The 26,242-nt window shown below is 34.7% G+C and overlaps 2 protein-coding genes across 4 annotated transcripts; both read left to right on the top strand.

Moving 5' to 3' along the window:
- Positions 1–332: 332 nt before the first annotated feature.
- Positions 333–20,781, top strand: LOC110372258 (serine-enriched protein). Of its 3 annotated transcripts, none has more exons than XM_064035936.1 (8): positions 333–541; positions 8,732–8,925; positions 10,075–10,210; positions 11,721–11,838; positions 19,072–19,229; positions 19,644–19,775; positions 20,087–20,269; positions 20,614–20,781. In XM_064035936.1, the coding sequence occupies exons 2-8, from the start codon at positions 8,738–8,740 to the stop codon at positions 20,776–20,778; spliced, it is 1,080 nt and encodes a 359-aa protein (XP_063892006.1). In that variant the 5' UTR covers positions 333–541; positions 8,732–8,737; the 3' UTR covers positions 20,779–20,781. The 3 variants fall into 3 exon arrangements, with proteins under 3 accessions (XP_063892006.1, XP_063892004.1, XP_063892005.1); XM_064035934.1 differs by lacking the exon at positions 333–541 and adding an exon at positions 4,905–5,029; XM_064035935.1 differs by lacking the exon at positions 333–541 and adding an exon at positions 4,905–5,029 and having other exon boundaries at positions 20,618–20,764.
- Positions 20,782–21,243: 462 nt separating this feature from the next.
- LOC110372210 (uncharacterized) lies at positions 21,244–21,642 on the top strand. Its single transcript, XM_021328791.3, has one exon. The coding sequence runs from the start codon at positions 21,244–21,246 to the stop codon at positions 21,640–21,642; it is 399 nt and encodes a 132-aa protein (XP_021184466.1).
- The last annotated feature ends 4,600 nt before the right edge of the window (positions 21,643–26,242 follow it).

Below are 26,242 nucleotides of genomic sequence, written 5' to 3'. Positions count from 1 at the left end.
AGATTAAAAAAAATAGTATAGGTTTTCTTTTAAAGTATGTATTTGTATTTTTTTCAGAGTGGAACCATCCTTGCAATCTAAAGGTTAATTAAGTTAATTTTCAATCGAAATAAAGCCTGGGCTAGCTGCGTTTCATTCATGAATTTCACCTTCACCCATTGAGCAACGACCTTCTGTCGCGACAGCGTCATATTGATATCATCCCCGAGCATGCGCACTGGATCTCGCGCAGGCGTACCGACAGCTCCAAATGTTGTGTATACTGTACACCTTCATGTACCAAAACCTGTCAAGCTGCAATAATAAGTCTGCATTATACTGAAATGCTTTCCTAAAAGTGTCTAAAACCCATTCTGTAGTTACTTTTTGTTCAGTAGTTCCTTCTTTCATAAATTCCGTGTATATCGATGACATTGTGATATTCGGCCGGACTAACGAATGCAGTGTAATTGATAAAACGTTTTCCATTCAGTGTAAATTGCCGCACGTTAATAATTCAAAGAACAGTTTCATTGAAGTGTATAAGGTGATACATCAACAGGTAGGTTTTGTTTGCTTATAGTTATCTGATGACAAACGTATAGATGTACGACGGTAGTGGGCGTTACTCCAGACGAACTGCGTGGGTTGAACATCTGGCCCGTCGTAGACTGAACGACAGTAAATAAATTCAACTCACGAACACCTCAAGTACGGTGCTTGTAGCTGACAAATGTAAATGACTTGGATTGAAGGAATCAGCTTCGATACTGAACATGACAAATGACGTCATTTTCCTTTTTGCCTCCCAAAACTACAAAAAGGGTTTGGCCTTTATTGGTGTTTACCTATATCAACCTACAACGTTTGAACGTATTGAACTCTCAAAGCCTCTCAAAGGGCTTTCTCAAAGTATGTAAATAAATATAGCTTCTCTACCCATTACTAATTTCCCAATTGATGCTCCTAAATTATTATTGGTATTAATTATACCTACGCAAGAAAGTTATAATTAAATATTTATTATCATGCACGATAACCTCAAAAAGCCAGTACTCGATAAAGATCTTGACAATATGAGCATGTTCCATACTTATAGAATGAAACACTTCATAACCATCCCCACAGTTTCGTACCTCGTTAAGTGGTGTAAATTCTCACAAAATCAATATTGACTATTGGGTACGTTGCAAATGCTTACGGGTCGGTGGTCGTGTCCTATATTCTGGTACACGTTAACGATTCTCCCTGGTTTTAACTACCTACATCCGTTGCACCCCTCTACAACGTCGTGTTTATTAATTATTTTCATGCAATTCAATTATGATCCTTTCGAGCAGATAGGAAGTGCATTTATTTTTATTTTGATGCTGTATAAAACTGTTGCATCCCAGGAGAGTTCAAAACGATAATGCATGATTGTGAATTTAGCAAATGCTGATAAAGCTCTAGATTTATTTCTACTATTTTGAAATGATACGGTAAAATGTAACTGTTTGAACTTCGCATTATATTAGAATGCATTATAAGGTAGTCTCAAAGGGAAAGAGAAATGATGTTAAAATCTTCATAGCATCAGATTGTATTGACTCATAGGTAGGTGGTATTACTACGGCAAGATTAGCAACTGAATTTATAGCTACCAAAACTGCCAATGAAGAATAAAATGTTTCATCAAAATAATAAAAGCTTTTCCAGCTCTGAAACAGATTCCATCCATAAAATCATCCATTTCATGGAATCCAGGAACTAATATAGAGCATCCATCAATTTATATAGAAAACTAACGTGATTGATGACTTGTTTGCAAATACATACAGTAATGGATATGGAAATCGGACTATATAGGAAGCTCAACAAAATTGTAATTATATTTATCACGAAATTATAATTTTGGTACCAAAACATCTATCAAATCGAATCTGAATCGTAATAAGAACTAGGTATGCATTGTTATTTATGTAACTAGTAGTTGATAGTACTATAGACTTCGCAGTAAGTGTAATGCTATAACCTAACTGCTTAAATAGTTGCTTAAATAAGTTAAATTAGTTTCTCAGGTAATGCTTAGTTAATGTTATCAATCAATATTGTTTCAGTACCTACTAAAAATCACTGTGAGTTGAGTTGGAGATAGTTTTATTGGGTATCTGATATTTAAATATATTTATAAAAAATATATGTTTTGCGTATTTTATACATATTAAACTGAAATCAAATCGCCATTCGTACAGCGTAAACAAGTGAAAGAAAATGAACATTTCCTGGAAACGGTAAACGAGCGCATTTTCATCTGCGCTTTAAGAAATTTAATTTAACGTCATTTAGAGTTGAAGGAAAATACCCAAAACGTATTTCTTAAAATACGTATGCAAATATAGAAACTTTATGTAACTTTGGGTAAAGTAATAATTTTGGCTGCTCATGTTTATTTTTGGAATTCTGAGCAAATATATTTTTTTACATTAGTGTGAGTCTTATAAAAAATCTTAAAATATATCAATTATATCCTGTGCCTGATGCCATTACATCTATTATGTGATTCACCACTATAAGGTAAGGCATATAATTCAATCAATGTCACTGTGGCGACTCTGCTATCCGTGATATGTGACTATGTCTGTTCTTTTCCAATTCCTAATCTCGGATAGATTTCATCACGGAAATGTTTCTTCAATACCCTCTAATTTCTTGAAATATATGGTTTTTGTTTTGACTTATCCAAGAGCTATAAAAAAATAGTGTTAGTACCAAACAAAATATTTAAGTAAACACCAGCTTTTATAATTAGTTAATTAACCAACCCTTTTGTCTAAAATGCAATAACGTCGAATATGAATAGTTTAATCCTGATAGGCTCACTGACAGTTTGACGTCAACAAACGCGTGGACAGTCCTGATAAAGTTCCACTATAATTGAAACATTTTGGTCACCCCCGCGCTTAGAGCATTGAACCAATTAGAACCGACATAACCACAAATCTCTACGTGACAAAGTGTGCCAATTTACACGCGGAGGTGGATTCAATACAATAAATAGTAAAAGCTCAGTCATATCAATCTCATCATTAGGTACGACAAAATTGATTGATATGAGCGGCATTGCATTTCTGGAAGTAATGATACTTGTATGACGGTAGATAGAAGAGTACGAATTAAGAAAACACGCTGCGCTGACCGCAAATAAAATTGGAATAAGGGCAGGAGAATGATGATGATAATGAGCAGCACCCTTGTATGTACCTTTGCCAGAGTGGATGGTACGGTAATGGCGGCTTCTCCAGTTGGTACAATTTTCTAATCCCGCGCGTCGGATGTGTAACCAATCTTTTGTCCATGTGTAGGAAACATGGTCCAATTTTCATATGGTTGGGTGAATTTGTAAATTAGGTCAGATAGGGTTGACAAAATCCCTCAAATATTATATATATAAGTAACACATCTATAATTAATTATTATTTGTCGTATGTACCTAGTTGATTTAAGTTCGTTAGTTGCGACTCCAAATCGCTATGTCCTGACTCTACACTGGACTGCACCACATTGTAGGTACTTAAGCCTAGGTATTTTTACATACAATTACGTTATATAAAAACTCTCTTAAGTAAAAAAACAAGTTTTATGTTTTCCATTTTGCTTTTTAAATCCTTCGTACTTGCATTGCATATTTCAGAAAAAAAAGTTTTTCGAACACAGCATTCGTAATTGAATGTTCCAACTTGTTCCTCATGAAAACATTTTTAAAACTGAGCGCAGAAAGGGATTTTTTTTAAATGCCTGTTCATGTAGTCTCTCTGCAAGTATTGAGCGAATGAGCACCATAGCCAACAATACTCAGGTATGCACTCTTTTAAAAGTACCTATGTTTAATGTTTGCGTTTCAAAAATATCACTCACTTTCTTTTTTCTATAAATATTGTAGTCTTCATAATCTTTAAAACCAGATTCATAAATAAAATAACAAGACATTGTGTTCTATTTTTAAATTTCTTCTTATCTGTATTCTGTACCTGTAACTGTGTACATAAAATGCTAAACAAATAAAAGACATTGTATATTAGCAACTACTAGGTACACCAAAGTACGGCAAATAATAATTTGACGACTTCCAACCCAAACACCGATTTTCATTCCAATTATTACATCGAAAGGCACATCTGGGTTATTACTGTCTCAAATCCCTTCAACAAATCATTTTTTAATCAATACCAATATTTGAAGAAGCTCTCAAAGCCACGCCATTTATTACAGAAGAAACTTCCTTTATGATCAAACAAGAAAAACTCAAAGAAATAAAAGTTCAAAGAAGAACCACGGCCACGACATTTCATTTCCTTTGAGGCAATTTCTATTACTAGTTCCGCGGCTAAATGAACTATAGGTCTTAACATGTTTTCTTTATTTACTTAATTTATATAAAAATAGGAGTACCCCTTTGTGAGCATTTAATAGCAAGATAATGGAATCTTTGTGTTATGTAAAACTACATTATGTAAGTATGTGTAGGGGTATCGGGTACCAAAGTAAGACTGGTTGTCAAATATTCCGGCTTTTGACTACCAGTAACGACTGCCAAATAAGTTCAGATGACTTACAAAAATGTGGCTTCGGAATCACGGTAGATCTCATGACATACATATTTTGTTACCCATCCATGGACCAACCGCGCTGAGAGTTGCTTAACTTTATACTCTACTTAGCTAAGTGACAAAAGAAATCCAATCTTAACTTCAATCGAAACCAGAATAACCTCCTATCTATATTAGTTCACTCTAGTTCAAAGGCAGTTCAATTAACACTTTTAAAAATAGAATTCTCATTCGCGATATTAAATCCTCTTTCACTTGGACCACAAACCTTTCACTCTGCGTGAAGGCACGCGTCACTTCCATTTCCTATTTTCCGTCAGTCGTATTTCAGACGCCGCGCGCATCGGACGTTGCTTACGTAGCTCGCGGATAATTTTTATTAAATAATATTAGCATTTAACGTCTTCGATTACGATATCAAAATGGACATCACTATTACTAGACATTTCAGTTTGGATGAAGTGAGTATTTTTTTTAAACTTATTTGGAAATCAGTATCAAATCTAGGTAATTAAATTAATGTGTTTAATTTTTTTACTTAGTAATTGAAGTTTATTAAAATTTTACTTAAACAAATAATAAGTCAGCATAGTTTGAGCTGAATCAAATAAGTTTTTATATTAAATATTTATTAATTGGTTTGATAAATTAAAAAAATTAAAAATAATGATGCTGCAATTTATAAAATACTTTTTTACATAACTTCTAACTAGTGCCTCATGCATAGCAGTCCTATATCTGCACGAAAATAACGTGCATTAAATAATTTCAGCGTGTCAATAAATTGTACCATGTTATGCATTAAAACTTTTTGTATTTCTTACTTGTACCATATTTTTTTAAATTTATTACATCTCACAATTAACTTTATCGAAGTGACTTCAAAGACTTGAAGAGACACATACTATATACAATATACATACTTTCTATGTACTTACATAGGTAGGTTTCCTTTCTAAGATCAAACGCCTTCTCATAAAGGACAAGATCGTTCAAGTATTGTTCAGACTTGTTTCAATGCCAACGAATTGAATTTCAGGATGATTAAATACGATGAAATATCCGTTTTTACATTGCTCAGATGTTGAAAGTTGCAGAATTTAATGAAATTATGTTGGTAACTTTTCTGGAGACGATGATTGATGATTTTAATGTTTGGTGTAATCTATTTTGTTATTGTTTTATTTATAGATTTGTAAACTTGTATTTTGTTATGTTGTTACCTATATATTTTTAACAATGAAAAAATCCTTATTGAAAACTAGACACCCGGCCGTAAATTGACCCGACGGTTGTCAAAATATTTTTTATTGATTCCAATCAAAGTTTTCAGTCGGTCTAGCACTGGTCGTTTAAATACCTGATCTTTGTCATGTGCGTACTTACTACCATGCATCTTCATACTAATTTGTGAACCTAAACAAACTATCGGCCGACTAAAAGTTTGCACTGTGCGACTATTCCAAACTGTGTTTAAAACTTTTTTCTTTTAATATTCCTTCATTACATTTTTCTTGGTAAAGCTCATTAGCTAAATAAAAGGATCCAACAGACTTTTAATCAGAAACTCTGGTTAAGACATCGACTTTATTGGCTCTTATTTTATCATTACCTATTTTCCCTTAAGCCTCTTCACGCAATATAATAGTTTTCTTAGAAAAACGAGCTTTCCATCGATAATATAAGAGAAAGAAAATAAAATGTTATACAGAAGATATTTTAACATCGTACTTGAAGCTTGTAATATCCGAGACCCTTTTGAGGACCTCTCTTTACACAACGAGCAAAAAAATCGCCCACCTCGCGTAACGTAAGTGTAATGCTACCATTACCTTCTTCTAACCTTCTCCTATTTCGCAATCTATCATAACTTGAGTATTATTTATGTCACCTTTCCGAACGAGACGTGACTTTTACGAGGTTTTCGCAGCCCTATATTGTGTCAGCTTTTTTAATCTTGCTTGTGAACGTAATTTATGGTAATAATGAGGTTTAGGAAACTTGAGTATGACATGATAGGTAGTTTATTTTGAGGCAAATGGAAATCTAGAAGAGCTTTTTTGAATAACATAGATAAATTAATTGTTGACTTGGTTGGAGCCAAATGACTTGTCATGACTTGTTGTTGGGCTTTCATTGAACATCCTTGGCAGTCGTTGCGGGTATTCAGAAGCCAGTAAGTCTGACACCAGTCTAACCAAGCGTTATTGTGTTGCCCGGGTGACTGGGTTGGGGGGGTCAGATAGGGTAGTCGCTCCTTGTAAAGCACTGATACTCAGCTAGATCCGATTAGACTGGAAGCCGATCCCAACATAGTTGGGAAAAAGACTCGGAGGATGATGAGGTTGGAGCTAAATGACACACTACTTAGAATTTGCTACCACTAAACGAACTGCTATACGTAGATATCAAACACACCCGAAGTAACATTAATCATCTAAAGAGCCACTAGACCTAATATCCTCAAAATCATTTACGGGTTCAATATCGGGCTAATATCAGTGCTTAATACCGGCCTTACCAATATAAAGGCACCATTTCTTCACCATTCCCTAGTAAATCCTAATTAATCTGTCGGCAAAGTTAATCTTCTTTCACTTTGTAGTTCTACCTTATCAAATGGCTTGTTTTGATCTACCTTTAATGGGTCCGTGAGGAAATCTTTCCTAATAGCTAAATATCGTAACTCCTTATTAAACTCTTACGAAGCTTTTAGTATTAACTCGATTAAGATTAAACTGTTTTCATTTACATGTTCAAAGGCTTTGAAGATTCTTGTACCAGAGGCTTTAAATTCTGGTTATTGTGTTAATTAAAGAAACGCGTATTTTTGCTGGCTTATGGCTGATAAAATCTAGCTCAAATAGTTGTCATAGAATTCGTATAATCAGATCAGGACACTATTCAAAAATAAATCAAGATCCATTCAACCGAACCATTTGTACATTTCAAAAATAACTATTTTAATTCAGAAAAATATGAATACATTTCGACTTCAAAATAATATTTCACATTTTTATTTACTTTACCGAGTCACGTTCCTCCAATTATAAACAACTCGGTTGGATAAATACTTCTCATTTGGGATTGTTAATTAACTATTTGTAGCAACTAATGTTGGGTACTCACGATACAAAAGCTATCCTGTTTCTTGTACTTCACATTTCACGTTAAAGTTTGTGAATATTCGGAATATGTTGTGAAGAGTAGACGTCAAAGGGGGAGTTGCGGCTAAGACTTTATTGAAGATTGTGGTCGGCACATAGCTGTAGGAAATAATTCAAAAGTACCTACCTACTAACTACGTACATATAACTATGAATTAAAAGACAACTCTCTGAGCTGTCTGAGAATATTTTTTTTTTTTGAAAATTGTAGATTCAATCAAAGTTTTTAGTCCGTTTGATACTGAACAAGTACCTGATCGTTGTTACGTGTGTACTTCCATTCGTCTTCATACTGAATTTTGAGCAAAAATCAACTATCGGCCGATTAAATCTTTGTAGTGTGGGCGCGCTCTAAAGATCCTAAACGAATATTCATGCGATTTCCACCAATATATATAGAGTGATGATATGAATTATTATATAGAGAGTTGAAAAAGTTTACCCATGCAAATCGGGAGCAATTCCCTGGTACACACACTTATCTCAGACCTTCAAGGACCCATTTGGCACAGTTGATCCTAGAATAATATTGATATTCCATCGCTTCTAGTTACATTGGGAGCTGATGGATTATATATTGACAAACATGCTTTCACTAACATCCCATTATCCCAGGATTATAGTGATGATTATGGCAGAACCCTTTCAGGAGAATTCGATATTGATGTACTCTATGATGATGATCTTAAGCAATATAACCAAACCACTTGCCGTAATATTTCTTGGATATCGATTTATTGCTGATATCAAATTGTACATGGAAAATGAAAATATCGTGAAAAATGATAACCATGCTAAAACAAACCTTTAATTTGATTCAAAAATTTACGTTTCTAAATCAGCTTTTGTTGGCTCTTATAAAAAGTCACACTTGATAATTATTTTATAGATTTTATATTCCAGCTATGTTATCTCCTGAACATTTAAATAAAACTGCGGAATCTGTCAATAAAATATTAAGATCATAGCTTATTAACACAAGCATTTCTTCCCCAGTCGTCAATGAGAAGCGGGGCGCTAGCGGCAATGGAGGCCGAGCCTGACCTCAGCACGTTCGAGAACAAGTCAGGGCTGGCTGAGGACATGAAGTTCCTCGCCTCCATGCCCGAGCTTTGTGACGTCACATTCCTTGTGGGCGATACTAGAGAGCCGGTGTGCGCTGTGAAAGCTGTGCTCGCAGCTAGAAGCAGGTTAGTACCATCATCAGAAAAAATAAGCTCAGATTGTAATTCTGGATCTGTTTTTTTGCAACTTTTTTTTGCAACTTTTTTGTGAAGAGGGCCTTCTTGTAAACTGTTCTTATATTTAAAAGTTAACATTGCTACTTGCAGGTCAACAAGGATGGTAATTTACAGAATTCAATAATAATAATACCTCTAAATACTAACACGATCTCAATTAAAATGTAATCTAGTTTAGATCGTTCAATAGTTTAAAATGGTACTTGTCTCAATAAGTTGAACAAAGACGATCCAATTTAGTTTGAATTAAACCAACTATTCTTCAAATACTATTAGAGGTATAAAATATCTTAGCAGAGTAATTATTGTTCGTTACAAGTAAATTGTAGGCCGACGAAAATAGAACATTTTCTCAAACGGTTTTAGTTTCTTTGTTTCAAGTGTACCTATTAATTAAGCAACCAAATTACTGTTTAATATACTTCGAAACTTGCTGGCGTAAATATTAGAGTGGATCAAAGTAGACGTTTATTGGATTTTATGGAAGCAAAAAATATAAGATTGCTTTATTAAAGTCTAATTAAGTAATGTAAGAATAGGAGTAACAAATTGGTTTTTCGAGTTTTTTTCGTTTAATTTGTTATTTAAGATTATCAATTTGTTGTAGGATGTTTTAATTAATGTAGATTTAGGTATGAGAAATAGCCTAAAATGGGAAAAAATACCAAGCTTTCCTAATAATATTTTTGGCATTTCTAAAAAGCGATTTATCACGACCTGGGTGCATGATGGGTCATTTTGAAAATAACTTTGAATCTAAAAGGTGTAGGGACGTTACTCACAAATGTTTTTATCAAGCACAAGGTTACATAGCTGACATAGTTGTCCTTTGTGACCCTTGTTACTTTGTGGACACGTGGCATATCTGGCAAAACACTGATAAACTCTCTCACTTTCGTAAATATTGTGGCTTTATAATTAATTGTTTGAATAACTTTCGTAAATAATATGAAAATGTGGCAGCAGCTTGTGGCTCGATCCTTTAACTGCATATGTTTATATAGGAATGCCGCAAGGCTATATCTTAGGCCTAACATAGTTTTAACAAAATTATTCTCAGTCAGTGCATATAGGAAAAATATTTTTGTTTGTCATCAGGGTATTCCAAAAGATGCTCTACCAAGCTCCAAGTCCTCAAAGGAAGAAGGAACCAGCACCAAGGGAGAACAAACTACGGCTATTCCTAAAAAGATCTTCGGAACCGCTGTTGAACCTTCAGAATGCTGCCCAACAGGTACAAAACATTGATCAATTGTATGAAATCATTGGACTGCAAGAGAATGTTAAATGTTGAACCTCCCTTATGTCGACCTTAAACTATGACATCATCAATGGCCTTCAGTTCAACCTCTACAGTCCCGATATTTGTTGTTAAGTTCAATGAGTTGCATATTGTTTCTTTATCATGATTTGTAATTGCTATTCAAATATAGCCAATGAATGCAGCTTATTGTACAACATTTAAATACTTCATTAATATAGCATTTGATAATGCAATCTTGAGCCGCAAAAAATCAAGAAACCTTTGAGCTTCTTTCTCATTAAAAATTACATTTCCATTGCAAAGAAGACTTCAATATGCACAAAGAAGCCCCTGAGCCGTATTGGTTTATCCTCTGACCCACATCTCTTTGCCTACCCACATTGTGAACAAATAATATTCTGCTGAATTCAAAGAACTCACTGGCATTACCTACTCGAGGACTTATTTAAGATTATAAATGCACACAGGCGGAAAAGTTTTTATCAAAGAAATCCTTTGCGATGTCATATTTTGCATTCACTACTACGCGACAGCAGTACTTTCAAAGGGGATTTTTTTCCAAAATTCCAGAGTAGCATGGTAACATTTTTATTTTAACGTTGAATTTTTACTGTGTCCGCTACAGAGATCGACTTTCGCGCAGCAATTGGCACCAATACAAGAGGTAAAAACAAAATTAACGGTGTTTTAGGGGACTCACTTTTATCCGTTTCAGTACTCGGTGTTCATATTGTATAAATATTCACTTTTCAATACACAATGTAGATAGGACTGATTCGTTCAAATTCAAGTTTTTCAATTCAATCTTTATTATATTAGGTTATTGCGTCACAATTGTTGTGTTGCATGATATTGTTAAAATTTTCTTGTACAGTCTAAAAAGGTGAGTAAATCGATGTTGTTTCATTTTTACTTTTGACTCCACCTTAATTTTTATCGATCAATCGAAGCGTAGTGTATAAAGCATGTTTGCCGTTTCCTTTTCTAAACACAAAGTCGAATTTTAATATTTTTGGTGTTGTTTTTACAATTATTTAAATTGGTCTTTACATTATCACTTTAGTTAAGTTTCCGTGCATTGTTTTCTTGTGGAACTACGGGATTGACAAGTCTATTCTGTTGAACGTTTAACGCGTACTCGATTATGCAAATCACAATCTCTTCTAGTGCCTTTTAAATTGCTTTCAGTTCAGTTCATGAATGATTTTATCGGGCACTCAATTTTAAACTGTGAATAAACGCACTATAAATACCATTTTCCGCATACAATATGTAATTAAACTTTATTCGAAATTCAATATTGGCAACGTGAGTGTTCTGTACCAAATGCATCAATTAAAAATCTGTGTCGACGAAATTAAGGCACAGCATTTTTACAAGACTTTTATTATGAATTGTTTTATGAGTTGTTATTTTCAGAATTTGGTACAGATCACCTTGGATTTTATTGTAAAGTTAATTCATCTTATGTTTTTGACAGCCATCTTCACAGCAGCATCAGACATTGATCATTGAAGAATTTGAACCAGATGTGTTTCGTCAGCTAATTGAGTACATTCATACTGGATGTGTGACTCTCCAGCCTAGGACACTACTCGGTAAGTTTTTTCTCTATTTCTTTTTCTTTCATTTTACTCTATTTCTTATCACAGTGGCCACAACATCGAGCCGGCCTTGTATTGTTACTAATTCTTTGATGACAACAATTTTCACAAAACATTTTTTTTCTTGGGATAAATAATTAGAAAACGAATTAATTTAGATCTTATCTCATTAATGTTTGTTTAAACTGTTTTATAGCAAACAAAATAAAATTAATTTTGAAGAAATCCTTCAAAGGTTGAAAGTGGGTGTAAATAAATACAGGGCTTAAATTCGTTAATTTATAGACAAAATTTGGTTTTCTAAAATCGAGTTATAGCTCTCAAAGTCAATTAAGTTGCTCGAAATAGAACTTCAAGCTAGGTCTGTAAAAGTATTAGTCTGACCACTCAACATGAAATAAGAAGCGAGAACTCGATTCAATTTCCGATTTAACGACAATGCCTGAAGTGGAGCGTGCCGAGGGGGATTTATTACGAATCGAAATGTATTAAAAATCGATTCTTACATTAAAGCTTGGGAAGAAAATCAAATCCACAGTTGGCGTAAATTGAATTTTTATTAGTTCCAGTCACAGAATATCAATTGTTTTCGTGGGTGTTGTATCCTTATTGGTATTCTCCTAAACTACGTCGTTGACGTAAATCTATGGAGCTATAGGTATTTAGATTGAGAAGTAAGGGTTCTACACTTTGAAGACGGTCCAAATGTCACAAAGGGTCAAATTTTCTCATCCCTAGCAAATATTTGCTTGAAGTTTCGTGTTTGTTCGATATGCGTGTGAAATGTTGATTTACCTGGAATTATATTGAAACGTATTTTACAACTGTTGAAAACTACTTACATCTTGAGAGTCAAGAAAACTGTTACTATTTTCTTTGCCATCACTGAGATTTTCAAAACTATAAACAGCATGAATCTTAGCATATCAGTTCTGTAATTTACGTCCCAAATGATACTTCAAGTTGACTAGTTATAGTAACCAAGGCAATTATAGTTCCAACTAAACCTCCAATTAACAGCGGCTAACTAGATTCGATATATAATGAGGTTCTAACTGTTATTGAAACTGAGCAAGCAAATCATTGAGGCGTATCTTCAATTGCAATGGGGATGTCCCATGTTCATGAATTTCCCGCTCACTAACCAATTAACCTAACCTTATGGAATTGTTTACCCAAACTGGTATGCAATTAAACTATGTTTAGTCCCGGGTACGTTACTTTGCAATAATCGATAGATAAGAAGAAATCGTATTTTTCTCAAAATTGCAAATTAAAGACAGAAGTAGGTAATCATAGAAAGATGAGTGAACAAAGAGCGGAATCGGAGAAGAAAAATCTTTAAAGCTGGTCCCACCACCATTTGAATTATACAGCAGAAAGAGAGAGAATAACCATAGAAAAATGTCAAGCATATAAAGTGACCAGCTTTTTGAGTTGTTACTCATCTCAGCCATAGGACGTCCATTGCTGAACATAGGGGCTTAGATCTTCACAGACACCTGTTGGAAGCGACCTGCATCCAGCGTCTTCCGAATGCGCAAACATACCATAATATTTGCCAAAATACTTGCCAAGCTATCTACGACTGTAGTAGCTCCGATTATACTAAGGTCTGATATAATATTACACGGAACTTTTCATCCTTTGTCATACTGCCTGCAATATCAACCCTCTCGTAAAAAGTGAGCGTTAAATATGAATGGTACCTCAAAATAAGGTTTGAATGAGACCTCACTGAAATACAGCCGGTTGTAAAAGGCGTCAAATGTTTACAGCTGTAAATGGACACTCGTGCTCTTTTTTAAGACTCCTAATAAAATTTCTACATCGAAATAAGTTTTTGCTTCCATTTCTCTCTAACGGACGTCACACTAGTACCTATCTATTCCATTCTTATTAATGTCCTCGTTCAGGCAGTCAAACCATCTTTTTCTCGGTCTGCCTTGGTTTCTTCTAAGCACTTCAATATAATCATAAAAATACCTAACTCTTCAATCATTTCCATACACGTATATTTGATGTTAAATCACAAGGTTTTCATAATAAACTTAGTTCTACTGCAGCTGCAACATTTCCAGAATTACGTAACTCAGCCATTTACTCTGACATCTGACATGACGTTCAAATTAACTAGTTGCCTTAAATGAATTAGTGCCTGTTATGAACGTTATTATCACTGTCTCTCTCCCCCACATGCAGTTAGAGCTTACAGTTTGAACATAGTTAATATAGTTGTCTCACCTATCGTATGCAATTAGGGTGCATCTACACGGTACAAGTATACATTTTAAACACGTGCGAGTCCAGTGACTCGCGCATGCACCAAAGCAAAATATCCACCCGCATGCTCTTGTCATTTGTCACTTGCCCATGTTAACTTGCTCCAGCTACATGCACCGTGTAGACGCACCCTAACGCAAGTCTACCAATAAAACAGGTGCTTACTAGTTTCGAAGCAACTCTCGTGGCTGTGACGGTCCCTTATCAATGTAAGTTCATTTGCTTCCACCGCAACCAGGACATGAATTTCATTATAACGTACACTCCCCCTAAATTCGATTCATTATAAGATACAGAATGGGTACCACGATTGCTTTATGTTCAAACTATGTTAGGAATTCTATTAGAGATGCATTTGCGTAAAGATGGTTTGTAAATGGATTAGTCTGTGAGTCAGTGCGTTGAAAGCTAATGCATTAAGAGTTCTTTTTGTACGAGTATTATTGGAACGTGACATCACCGATCGCATTCAGCGGAGTTTTTCAAAAGAATAAAATTGTTGAAGGAGTTTCTTTCAAATATAGAGTACGTAGTCTGGAGTGCTCTTGGCAATGGCCCTTCTTTTTCAAAAGACAATTATTATGTTTACCTGACCATGATATTTTCTTGGACAAGTTAATAGAAGTGGGCGTCTCCTGAGCACTGAACTTATGACCTGTGGCTCTTAAGAAGGTCGTGACCTCTAGGCTATTTCTTGGGAGCACTTTGTTACTATCTCTATTTTTAGGATTCTGACCTAAAATGGTAGGAAAGTGGCCTTGAGTCTTGTAAAACTACGTATACCTACGTTTTTATGTAACATGGTTGTCTAACTCTGTACTACCAAGTGTCGTAGTATCGCAGATGTTTTATAGATAATATTTGAAATATTACACAACGCCTTTTGGAGTTTTTGAAGGGGGTAAAAAACATAAGTACTCCTTAGTTTTATTACAACTTCATAATGTAACAAAGTTATCTTAGGTACTTACTGATCTAAGTATGCAACTTTAATATGTCATTATGTTACTAAATAATGCTCTTATTAAATGTCTAATTAGGTATCTCGAATTCATAAATAAATACGTATTTCTAAGTACGTAATAAAAGAAAAAGCTGTGGTCTAGAGATTCTATCTTTTTATAAAAACCGTACGCAAGACTGCATTTTCTTCCATTTTTGTCGCGACACTGAATAAAAATATCCTTTCAAACCACTGTAATGGAAGAATGCTTTTAATATCAACTGAAGTTTATAATTCCAGTTTTTCTCTCAGTGTTTACTGATATTTCTCATTTTGACAGTAAAATGAAGTTGTTAATGTATTTCTATCAAATTTATTGTTATCGGCACGAATCTGTGGCTCTGACCTTCACTTGCGCAGAAGTAATTTATTGGGTCCCTTTTTTGGTATGAAGTGAGGCGCGGGGGCGGGCTAAAGCGGTGATTGGCCCGCAGTGCATCGCGACATAGCCGTCACTCGGGATTGGTTCTTTGCTAATAAATCACTTCTGCGCAGATGTAGGTCAGAGCTCAAGATTCGTGCCGATAACTATACTAATGTTATTTTGTTCTTTATCTTTTTTAATTACCCAAATACCACAAAAGTGCGCACTTAAAAAAATATACCTGATCTCCTCACCCGGCCAACCCAGTACCCCTTAGTAAGACTGGTTATCAGAATTTGTGACTTCTGACTACACATAACGACCGTCAAAGATGTTCGAATGAATATTGAGTAATACTATAAGAACACTCAAAAAGATATGAACTACGTGATAAAATGTTTACGGCCTCTGCACACATATTTCGTGCGAGTTTCCGAATTTCGAACCAAATATTGCTAGATGAATATTTTATGGTCGTTGAGTTCTTATGTGTACTGTGTACTTGGCAGAAATAGATTCAACTATAGCAATTTTTTTACCGGAGTTTATGTTCAAAGATAGTTTTTAGATACTCTTTTATATTTTTTATCTTCTTTTATTTTGTAGTGTACCTAAGTGACAATATAATCATGTCTGTTTCTGTCTACAAACTTACGTACCTCTAGTTTAATCTTTTAAAACGTAGGTATTCCCTTATGATACTGATATTGAGTAAATAAGAAAACAGATAGGTATTTCTAATGTATAGATGTTCTCATTATTCTCCGTAAACATTACACGGCTTACAAGTTCAATACAAAGATTTCACGAAGTTCATTATTTCATCATTAATTACTTCGTTTATACGTTACCTGATACCCAAAGCCAAGGCCGTAACCATGGCAACGGCGTAAATAACAAGTCTCCATATAAAATCAGTGGAAGCTATCAAAAACATGATAAATCCCGCCCTTATCGGCTGTTGTTTCGATATTATCTATTTATTAATTCCTAAAGGTCAGTACTTCATATAGGATTTAATAACCGTATGAATTATTAGGTGGAATGACCTTATTGATAGGGATTATTGGAGAATGTGAAATCTTTTAGGTATCAATACGAAGTGGGGTACGAGCATAAGGGTTTTCGAACCATATTTTATTTATACCAACTAATTATAATAAAGAGAAAAAAAATATTTTTTTGTTTATTGTTTGTAATGGATAAAAAAAAACAACAAGACCGATAAAAAAAAACACTGTTGGAAAGCTACACTCTTCTCGAGTAACATACTATATTTTATTATTTTACGGACAGTAGTTACTACGGGTCGTTCGTCATCTCTACACACTTAACTCACCACGAATGTGTCTACTTGGTGAAACTCAAAATTTTAACATTTATCATGTCGTCAACTCGACACGTTAAGATATTTTGATACGTGTCCAGTTAGTGAAACATAACAGGACGCGATGAAACCGCTAGAAAACGACTACTTCACCATTTCATTTCATTTTTATCACCACCTCTCAAAAACTCGACAGCAAAATACAAGAAACTGTTAAAAATAACTCATTTTCCAAGTCCAAAAACCAGGTCATTGGACGCAAAGATATAAAAAGCATTATCGTGTAAAATGGTAAACAGAACCAACTTAAAGAGACAGCAAAAAGCTTTGGAATATTTTATAATATTTACTCTTTTTTTCAATATAGTTATTTATATACGTATTTCTGTATGTTCACTGCTTTTAAATTCTTCCTTTGACGTAATGAAGCGCATTATGGCGAAAGACTACTTGGAATTACATTTGGCACAGTCAAAGTTCAGCTAAGAGGAATTTCCGACGTATATGTCTTCGTAAATCAAAGTAAATATGTGTCTTATTCACAAAGAAGTATTACTCTGATAACTGGCCTTGTGGATGTAATGTTGAGTTTTTAATAAGTACAATGATAATAATTACGTAAATAGTGTAATAAGAAATTGTTGTTAAAAAGTAATTCATTTGCGTTGTGTTGACTGTTCAATTAACATTTACACGGGAAATGCCGAAACTTACCTCTCTTAAAGCATACTAAGTATGGAGTTCATTAAATACCAAAACAATAATCATTTTAATATGGCGTCAAATACTTCACAAGCCAAGAATAACAAGATTCGCTCAAGACCTCGAAGAATCCATTGTAATAGAATTAAAAAGATTAAACTTTCTTGGAGCATCAATAAACTTGTTAAGAATATATTTTCCAAGAGATAATGTTATAATTTTCACGCGAATTCTCTCCATAACTTGAAAACAAGAAGGCTTTGTTTAATAATTATCGAAAGTTCCCGTCTTCACTTTCCAAACTCGATGTTTTGAACTTTTAACACTTTGAAATACTTTGCGAGTAGAGAATTCTTTCTCGTTTAGTTAGAATCTTTGCTATAAATACGAAAGTAACTCTTGACTGTCTGCTTGTCGCGCTTTTACGAAAAAATGGTGAACTGATTTAAATGAAATTTATTAGATACTCAGACACTGTCTAGACAGTATAGAGCCTGAGCAAGGATATAGGCTTTTTATTCGGGTGTAGGAAATTTCCTCCAAAAAATTTTTAACGCTCAATCATCGGCTTCAGGACTTTTTACTTCTTTTTCATTTTACTTTAAAGATAGTAAAAAATCATGTCTATATGTAGATGAACTCCATATTCCAGTCATCTATTTTATAAAAAAGGATGTCTTTGACACAACTTCACGTCCCATACATATGTATTTATACGAAATAACTTTGATCGCACAGGAAAATAACATGACGTCAAAATGAGCATAATTTTATTATTTCATACTTCAGCTAACTTGATACTTGAACCTATTTATAGAATCCTGTTATCCCGTTTTTGTAAAGAGTGTCTCCAAGTAATGTAATTATGTTCAACGCCTACAATTCAGTACAAAATGTTGTTTCTAAAAATAAATTATTCTTATGCCCACGCAAAAAACAGGAGTTTCGTATTTTCGGATTATGCCTTTTCCTATTAAACAATCAAGTTCATTCACATCAGAGACTGCCTACATAAGAAATTAACTTCAAAATACAGAAACGTACCTACTTGACTTTAAATCTTATTTAAAAGTCTTGATGTTGCAGCAATTTGCGTAAGTGTGATAGAATGATGTTTGAGCAGAACTTATTAAACGACATTTCAGTATTTCGACGTTTCTTTAAAATCATGTAGCAGGATATTGTCGTGGTTCTTATTACTTAATTGCTTTATTTAGGTTAAACATTATCTAAACAAACAAAAATTCATAAAGAGTATTGTTTCGTAAAACAATACATCATCATTCTCCTACGCCTATCGCTCAATTTTCTATTTGAGTATTTTAATTATTACAAAAAAAAATGTTTTACGAACGCACTAATCACCAAGGGTACTTAAAGTTTCACTTAGCGGTCTGAAAGTGACCAAATACCTGATCGTTGTTACGCGTGTACTTTTATTCACCTTCATACTGATTTATGAGCCCAAATCAACTATCGGCCTACTAAAAGTTTGTAGAGTGCGCGTTCTCTTACTCACATACTCAACTATTCCATTAATGTTTCCAGGAGTAATGAACGCAGCCGACTACTACGGTCTGGACGAGCTCCGCCGCGCGTGCGCCGGTTTCGTGCAGTGCTGCATCACCGTCGACACTGTCTGTGCGCTGCTTGCGTCAGCTGAGCGATACATCCAGTATAAGTGTACTAAGTCGTTGGTGCAGAAGGTTTGTTGTTTGAATTAAAATAATAAGTTATTTCATGAACAATTTCGATTTTAATGAGTTCCTAAACAATGTACAGACGCCAGCAGGTCAACCTACCAGAATCTGTCAAATTATATAGGTATTAAAATTCCGCTATTGTGTGCTTAGGTTGGTTGATGTGCTGTCTGTACACAAAAAAGGTGGGGGCGGCGATTATTTGTTCTTATTTTTGACTGAACTAACGCACGGGTTCGTTTATATGGACCATAATCTACATGCCGTGTTGTAAATCCTTCAATTTATCCAGCCTCAACTCACTAGATCTTTTTTGCATTATAGATTTTTTTAGTAAATAGCAGTACTTGATGTAATCGAATCATTACAAACATCATCTAGCTATCATATCTAACTAATAAAAAATCATATCGTTTCCAGGTGTTGGAGTTTGTAGACGAACATGGCAATGAGGTGCTCAACCTTGGATCATTCACGCTGCTGCCTCAGCATGTCGTCAGGTTAATACTGGCCAGGGATGAGTTGAGAGCTGATGAGTTCACGAAGTTTCAGGTAATGCAATAATTATGCTTTATATTAGGTACCCCCGACGCACAAACACACATAGGACATTGTCTTTGTAGACATTTCTAACACACATTTTATGGCGCAATTTCATGAGAAAATTCTAAACAGCTTAAGCTCGTATTTATGTTTAACTTTTGTTTAGCAACAGATGACAATGAGAAACAGGAATGCTGCAGGAAACAAGAATTTTGCTAGATTTACTTGATAGATTCAGCGGACGTGTTGATGTAACTTTGTTAATAAACTAGTGTTTTACATGAAAATAATTATTGTATACCATAACTTTTCAATTCCAGGCCGCTCTCATGTGGAGCAAGAAGTACTGCGATACCAACCAAAACATGAATTTGAAGGAAGTGATCGGGAACTTTCTCGAATACATCCAGTTCCACAAGATCCCGGCTAACGTGCTGATGAGGGAAGTGCACCCTCTTGGCCTGGTACCATACTCCATCATAATGAACGCGCTGGCGTACCAGGTGCTGTTACGAAACATATTCAATTATTTGCTCAAAATTGGACTCATGTGTCTACCTTGGCAGGGCAGGGCTTAGACGCCAACCTGACCTTATGGACTCTTGATTGCTTTGCTTTTATCTTCTATGTTACATGGATCAGTATTGAGGAATCTCCGTTAGAACTATTTTTTCAATTAAAGTAGAATATGCGATGGATATGAAATGCAAGTTTCTAATCTACCTGCACTCTTTGATATTACTAAAATACCATTACAGGACATGTGAACTCTATTTCTTCTTATTTACCTATGCTATGCCTTAGTAGTAGTGCATTGAATAGAACGCTGAAACCGCTGTTGTTGCAGGCAGACCCGGCCAGCGTAGATCCAGGCAAACTCTCCCCAGCGCGAGTCCGACGCGCTGGCCGCTCCATGTCCGTGCAGTCTTCGCTCGACCCCTACGGGTCCAACACCACCCTCTCCTCCACCGGCTCGAGCGATGTTCCGTCGTCAGACTCTCGGCACAACTAACGCGAGGGGAACCTCCCCCGTCCTCCTCCCGAACCTACCCCTGGCCCTTCCTCAGCTCCTGTAGTCCCAATTCCCGTACCCCCAACGGACAAGCCTCCGGAGAAACTCGGACTATTCTCCTCCATCAAGCGTGCTGCAAGTAAAAAGTTCGGCGATCGACGTTCCCCGACACCGAAAACGAGGGAGCCACGATCAAAGTCCGATTCTATAAAGCACGCAGCTCTGACAAGACAGGTCTCCGAAACGGTGGGAGCGTCAGGAGACCCGACGTTCGAGCGATGTAGGCCGAGGAAGCGTGACAGTGAAACAGAGTTTCCAGTCCGCAAGTCCACTTCAGAGATATCTGAGAGTTTCCCCTTTGTGAGGCGTGCGCTAGCTGAGATAGAAAATGGACTAAATTATTTTAGGAGGTCTATCGCGTCAGATACTACTGAACCGAAGCCTCCATTGCTGAGGACTGAGCCAATGGTTGTGGTTGCGGCGGCTGAGGATGATGAGGCGCCTATGTCGCCGCCACCGCCTATGGGATTGAAGGAACGTCGAGGTTCTCGTGGATCACCGTGTGCTAATCTTCCTCCGTTAATGTTGCCGCCAGCTACTCCAGAGCCATCGCCTGGGCGCTTGACTCCAAATAGACTTTCTCCGCAAATACCAAAGGAGCCAGCATCGGCTCCAGTTATGCGGAATCTTCCACCACCTCGACGCACGAGGACTAGATCTGAGATGCCACCTGAACCTCCACCACGCTCACCTCAGACTCCGCGCCCAGCGTCTGTGTCTCCAAAGCATACTTTTGCATTCAAAATTGTACTGAAAAAAGTAGAGAGCACTCCGAATACATCATTTGATAAGCCGGACCAATGAGAGTACCTCCTCTAAGCGCGGCCGTTGTTATACGGTGGGGTACTCGAGGTTAATGACGCGCTTTTCTCCGTTTTCTAGAAACAGCTAGCATAGATTAGTTAGCGGCGATGACGAAGACTCGCCAAACAATATTATATGAAATCAATGACGCTTCGGAAACATCTTCGTATTCTTATGAACTCAGGGGCTGGTCCTCTGGTCGGTACGTGTCGACATTGTGTGTCGGATTATTGACTGTATGGATAAGATAAAATGAATTAAAATTTATACGGTTCTTATACCTTGTTGTTAATATTACATGATGGAGAATAATAAATAATGTGTGTTTGGATGGTTGTTTAACAAAAAGTGTGTGAAACTTCGTGTGGAGATAATATTTTGTGTGAAAGTATATGTATATGAATAAGTCTTTTGCTGTTTTTCGATAATATCCAACCACAATGATGTTCACAAGTCTCCTTTTTTATCATGAATGTGTAATTATCATAATCTTCTATGAATTTTGTCTGATGAGTGAGGAATTCTAAAGTAACACTTACGCTATGTACTTTTATACGGTCACTGACATATTAAATGGACAGTCTAAATGTATTTTCGATGTTATACAAATTGCCTGACGTGAAAGTATTTTTATAATATTGTATATAGATGGAGATGTTTGTTGTTACTTCGATAGCAGTTTTATATTCAAACTCTTCTTTGTATGCTTTTATAATCACAGAAATAAACATATCTGAAAAAATGTATAACATAAAGGAAATTTTGATTTTTTATTCAGTACTCTCAATTTTGAAGAAGCAGTAAGCAGTTTCCGTTCATATTTGTTATTTTTTATAATAATAGTGTTTTATATTAATATGCATTTAAACATATTTTAATGGCACAATAAATATTCGTTGTGATTTGTGTGAATTGATCATTGTCTGTATCAACCCCTTCCAAAATAGATGATAAAAATAAAATAATTCTGGCGTTTACATCAAACTGTTACATATATTTCATTTTTATTCTAGCTAAAGTTTTTTATTTTGGAATTAATTTATTGAGGTTTTTTTTAAGAAAATAAAATAAAACTGAAATAAAGTTTTTTTTAGAAATAATTTTGAGTATTTTAATAATCAACAGAAATAATGTTAATATTACAGAAAACCGCCAGAATTATAAAATAAATTATAAAGATATGTTGTTATTTTACCTTTTATCAAATATAAATGTATAGATAGGTAATTTACAATTTTTTAAACTATTCTAAATCAGTGTTCTGTATTATGTAAGTGACGATACGTTATGATAGACTTAAATTTGTTATAGCGTTCGATCGAAAGTTGTAATTATTAGAGTAACCTTTCTAAGGGACCCTTACAAGTAACACATTTTATATAGAGAATACAAGTTGTCAAAATTTGACACCCTTTGTATAATAAAAGGAGGAGTCTTATTCCAATTTTTTAATGGAAACTTATCTTTTTAAGGTTTTCTAACAAGTTACTTTTTTTCTAGTCATAATTATTACCTTCTTCCGTACAATCCATCCATCGTTTCTTTGGATTTTATCTGTATTTTAATAAATTATTATCTAATACTGGAATAAAAAAAAAACTCAAAACACTTTTGGTCGAACGCTAAACAAAGTTTCATTAAACCATATTGATGTCGATGGAAAATATACCAAAGCTACATATTTGTTGTATGAAAAGTTGTGTTTTTTCTATTACTAATATGATTATGTAAATAATTGAAAAATGTGGTCAAGAAGAAGAGAAATCAGTGTTCTTGCTATAAACCGTGTTTTATTTGTGTCACATTTAGTTTTCCCCTCCGCTAAATTCGGTTAGAACATAATATAAGGTATAAATCTTGATATTATTTGATTTTCTTTCCTGCATAGAACTTAGATTAGGTACTCATCGGGGCTGCGGGATTGTTCGAAGGAAAAAGGCCTACGGAACACGACGGGTTTTAGTCAGTAAGAGTCTGACACTCCCTCGCCACTGCTAACTCATAACGGGAAGGGACATTTGATGATTTTTGACGTCGTAAAAAAATAATTAGGTACTCATTGTTAAGGTTTTTCCACAAATTATTTACACCTTCAAGTATTACTTAAAAAAGAAGGGATTTGTTATTTAAAACGCAATTACTTGTTTTCTTAAGAACCGTGTTTCCTGGCAAATGTGTAGAAAGAAGATAATATAGATTAAATAGAGGAAAGGACTACACTTGGAGATAGTTACTGCATTTTTAATAAAAAGGCGTTTATGGAAAAGAATTCAAAGCAATTATACGCCATATTTGTAGTAACCCAAGTTAGCCTTTTTTCAGCTTAAGTGATGCTTAAGCGAAATTAAAGCCCATTTAGGTTATAAAACATAATGTTTTCCTTATAAGTTATAATAATACCCTTTTAGCATAATAATCTCGGCCTATTATCTTGATGAGGCTAAAAATGTGAGACGGAGCCGCGGAGCCCGAAGTTAGGAAAGCTTTTTATATTTTCCTATGGGAATAAATAAGGTATTTGTATAGCTATCGGTAGTAAAAGGGCTTGAAATAAATGGACCATATATATATTTTTTAATATCAGATGAGCTCTTTCCTTGTGTGTCTCCGGCAATAGGAAGAGTGTCAGACTTTAACTGACTAAACCTACCTTTGTTAATTCAGGTGCCCTTCGTTCACCAGGGCCGCGATAACTGTTTCGAAATCACCCAGAAACTGATTTATGACTTGAAATACTATCTATTTACTATCTATCTATTGCTACACAGAGAAGAATAGAAGTTTAGTGGTGTAGTTTGACGAAAAAAATATTACCTAAATCAAATTTTTATTCTAATTTTTTAATAGCTTTTATTGAAAGACTTATTTCCTATCGCTGTCATCATCAGTTAGGTATGTTATTGAGTTAAAACAACAGAATCAATTTTTTTTTCTCAAAAATGAAATCCTAAAAATAAACTTTTTTAATTTGATCTAAAATTACATCAAAACATAGTATTCTTGGAAAAACGTTGTGATGGATCGAAATATTTCACGAACTAGGTTATGCGATACTTCAGAAAGTACGGAAAAGCTTTTGCTTGTTCCGTAAATATAATATTATAGGTATTTATTTAATGTAAGTTTGCTCTATGTTGAGGTACTTAATGGGCGGAAAAGTAGGAAGTTGTAGTTCGAAAGGAATTTCGGAAGATTTGATGGCGATGTTTATTTTTGTTCTAAGAAAGTGCTTTCAGTTATCAGACTAATTAGGGATTATGTGAACAAGGTATTTGTTTTTTAATATAATAAATATTTAAGTCTTGCAGTTCTGTTAGTTGATTCAAATCACATTTTAGGTAAGGAAGGGACATACATTTCAAAAATGTGTAGTTTAATTATTTTGTAGCCATACTACGTATACGTGCAAAACGTTGAGGTTCGAATACGTTTAATTTAGAAAAAATCTTTTAAAATTACAGTAAAATTAATATGAAAAGAAAACAGGTTCTTGGAATTAAACTTACTTTACTTATTTTATTTTACTTTCTACATTACCACATAACTTCCGTAACGTAATCACACTAGTTCATACGTCAATTTTAATTAATTAAAACGAGCAACACTACACGTATTTGTGATGTTTAATTACTGAAAATTACCACACTACAATTACCTACTCGAACAAATGAAAATTGAACTGAACAGCTCATAAAATATGGCTGGTATATAATTAAAATTAATTTCCCATTTAATAGATCGGTAATTAATTTATCAAATTAAATATTTTGTATCGATAATTTTCAATATGCGATAGTCGTCAAGTTACAGAGTAAACTTTAATGTCTAATATTGCCAATGCGTCATGAGCGAGCGTGGTGCTCATTCCTTTTCTATATGAGAAGAGGCCTGTGCCCAGCAGTGGGGCGATAACAAGGCTGATCGTGAAAACCTGGTAATCTTACCATTTTTACACATTATATGCCTACTTTGAGTAAGAATGCATTTCTTGTTCATTGAAATCGGGTCCTGTCTTTATTTCTGCCTACATTAAAAGGAGCTTTCATTTATCTATGACGTTATCTAATGTTTTTTTTTCCAACAAGAATTATAATGCTCACCCAGGGCTGAAAGACAAAATAACCCCCTGCATTTTAATTTTCTATAGCAGCTCATTATAACGTATTTCGATACAATTTTCATAATTTTCTTTTATTTCCTACGTATAAAATATTCGTGGTTAACCGACCAACATGTTAACAGTTGTGTTCAAGGCCACAACCTGCTAATTGTTGTTTGCGGTCACAAACCGCGTTTGAGGTTCACGTATGTGTTGATAAATGTCAGTTCGCAATGCAGTGTTTGTCTGTAATATTGCAGCTGAAATCAAAGTAGTAAGGATTTCTTGTACATAGTGCCGTAGATATAGTCGCTAAGAAAGATACTTATTTCTATTATCTATCATACCTAATTCAAACTAAGCATCTTGTAAATAGGTAGGTAAAATTTTTGAGGGAAATCATCAAATGACGCCTACCGCTTTGGTTACGGTGGATGTCAGACTTTCACTGACTAAAACTCACAAATATTGCGTCTGAAACATGGGATGCAGTATCTCTTT

This window comes from Helicoverpa armigera, chromosome 8 (genome assembly GCF_030705265.1).
Source record: "Helicoverpa armigera isolate CAAS_96S chromosome 8, ASM3070526v1, whole genome shotgun sequence".
Classification (NCBI taxonomy): Eukaryota; Metazoa; Arthropoda; class Insecta; order Lepidoptera; family Noctuidae; genus Helicoverpa; species Helicoverpa armigera.
The sequence above is the reverse complement of the archived record's forward strand: the minus strand, read 5'-3'. Positions and strand labels throughout refer to the sequence as shown.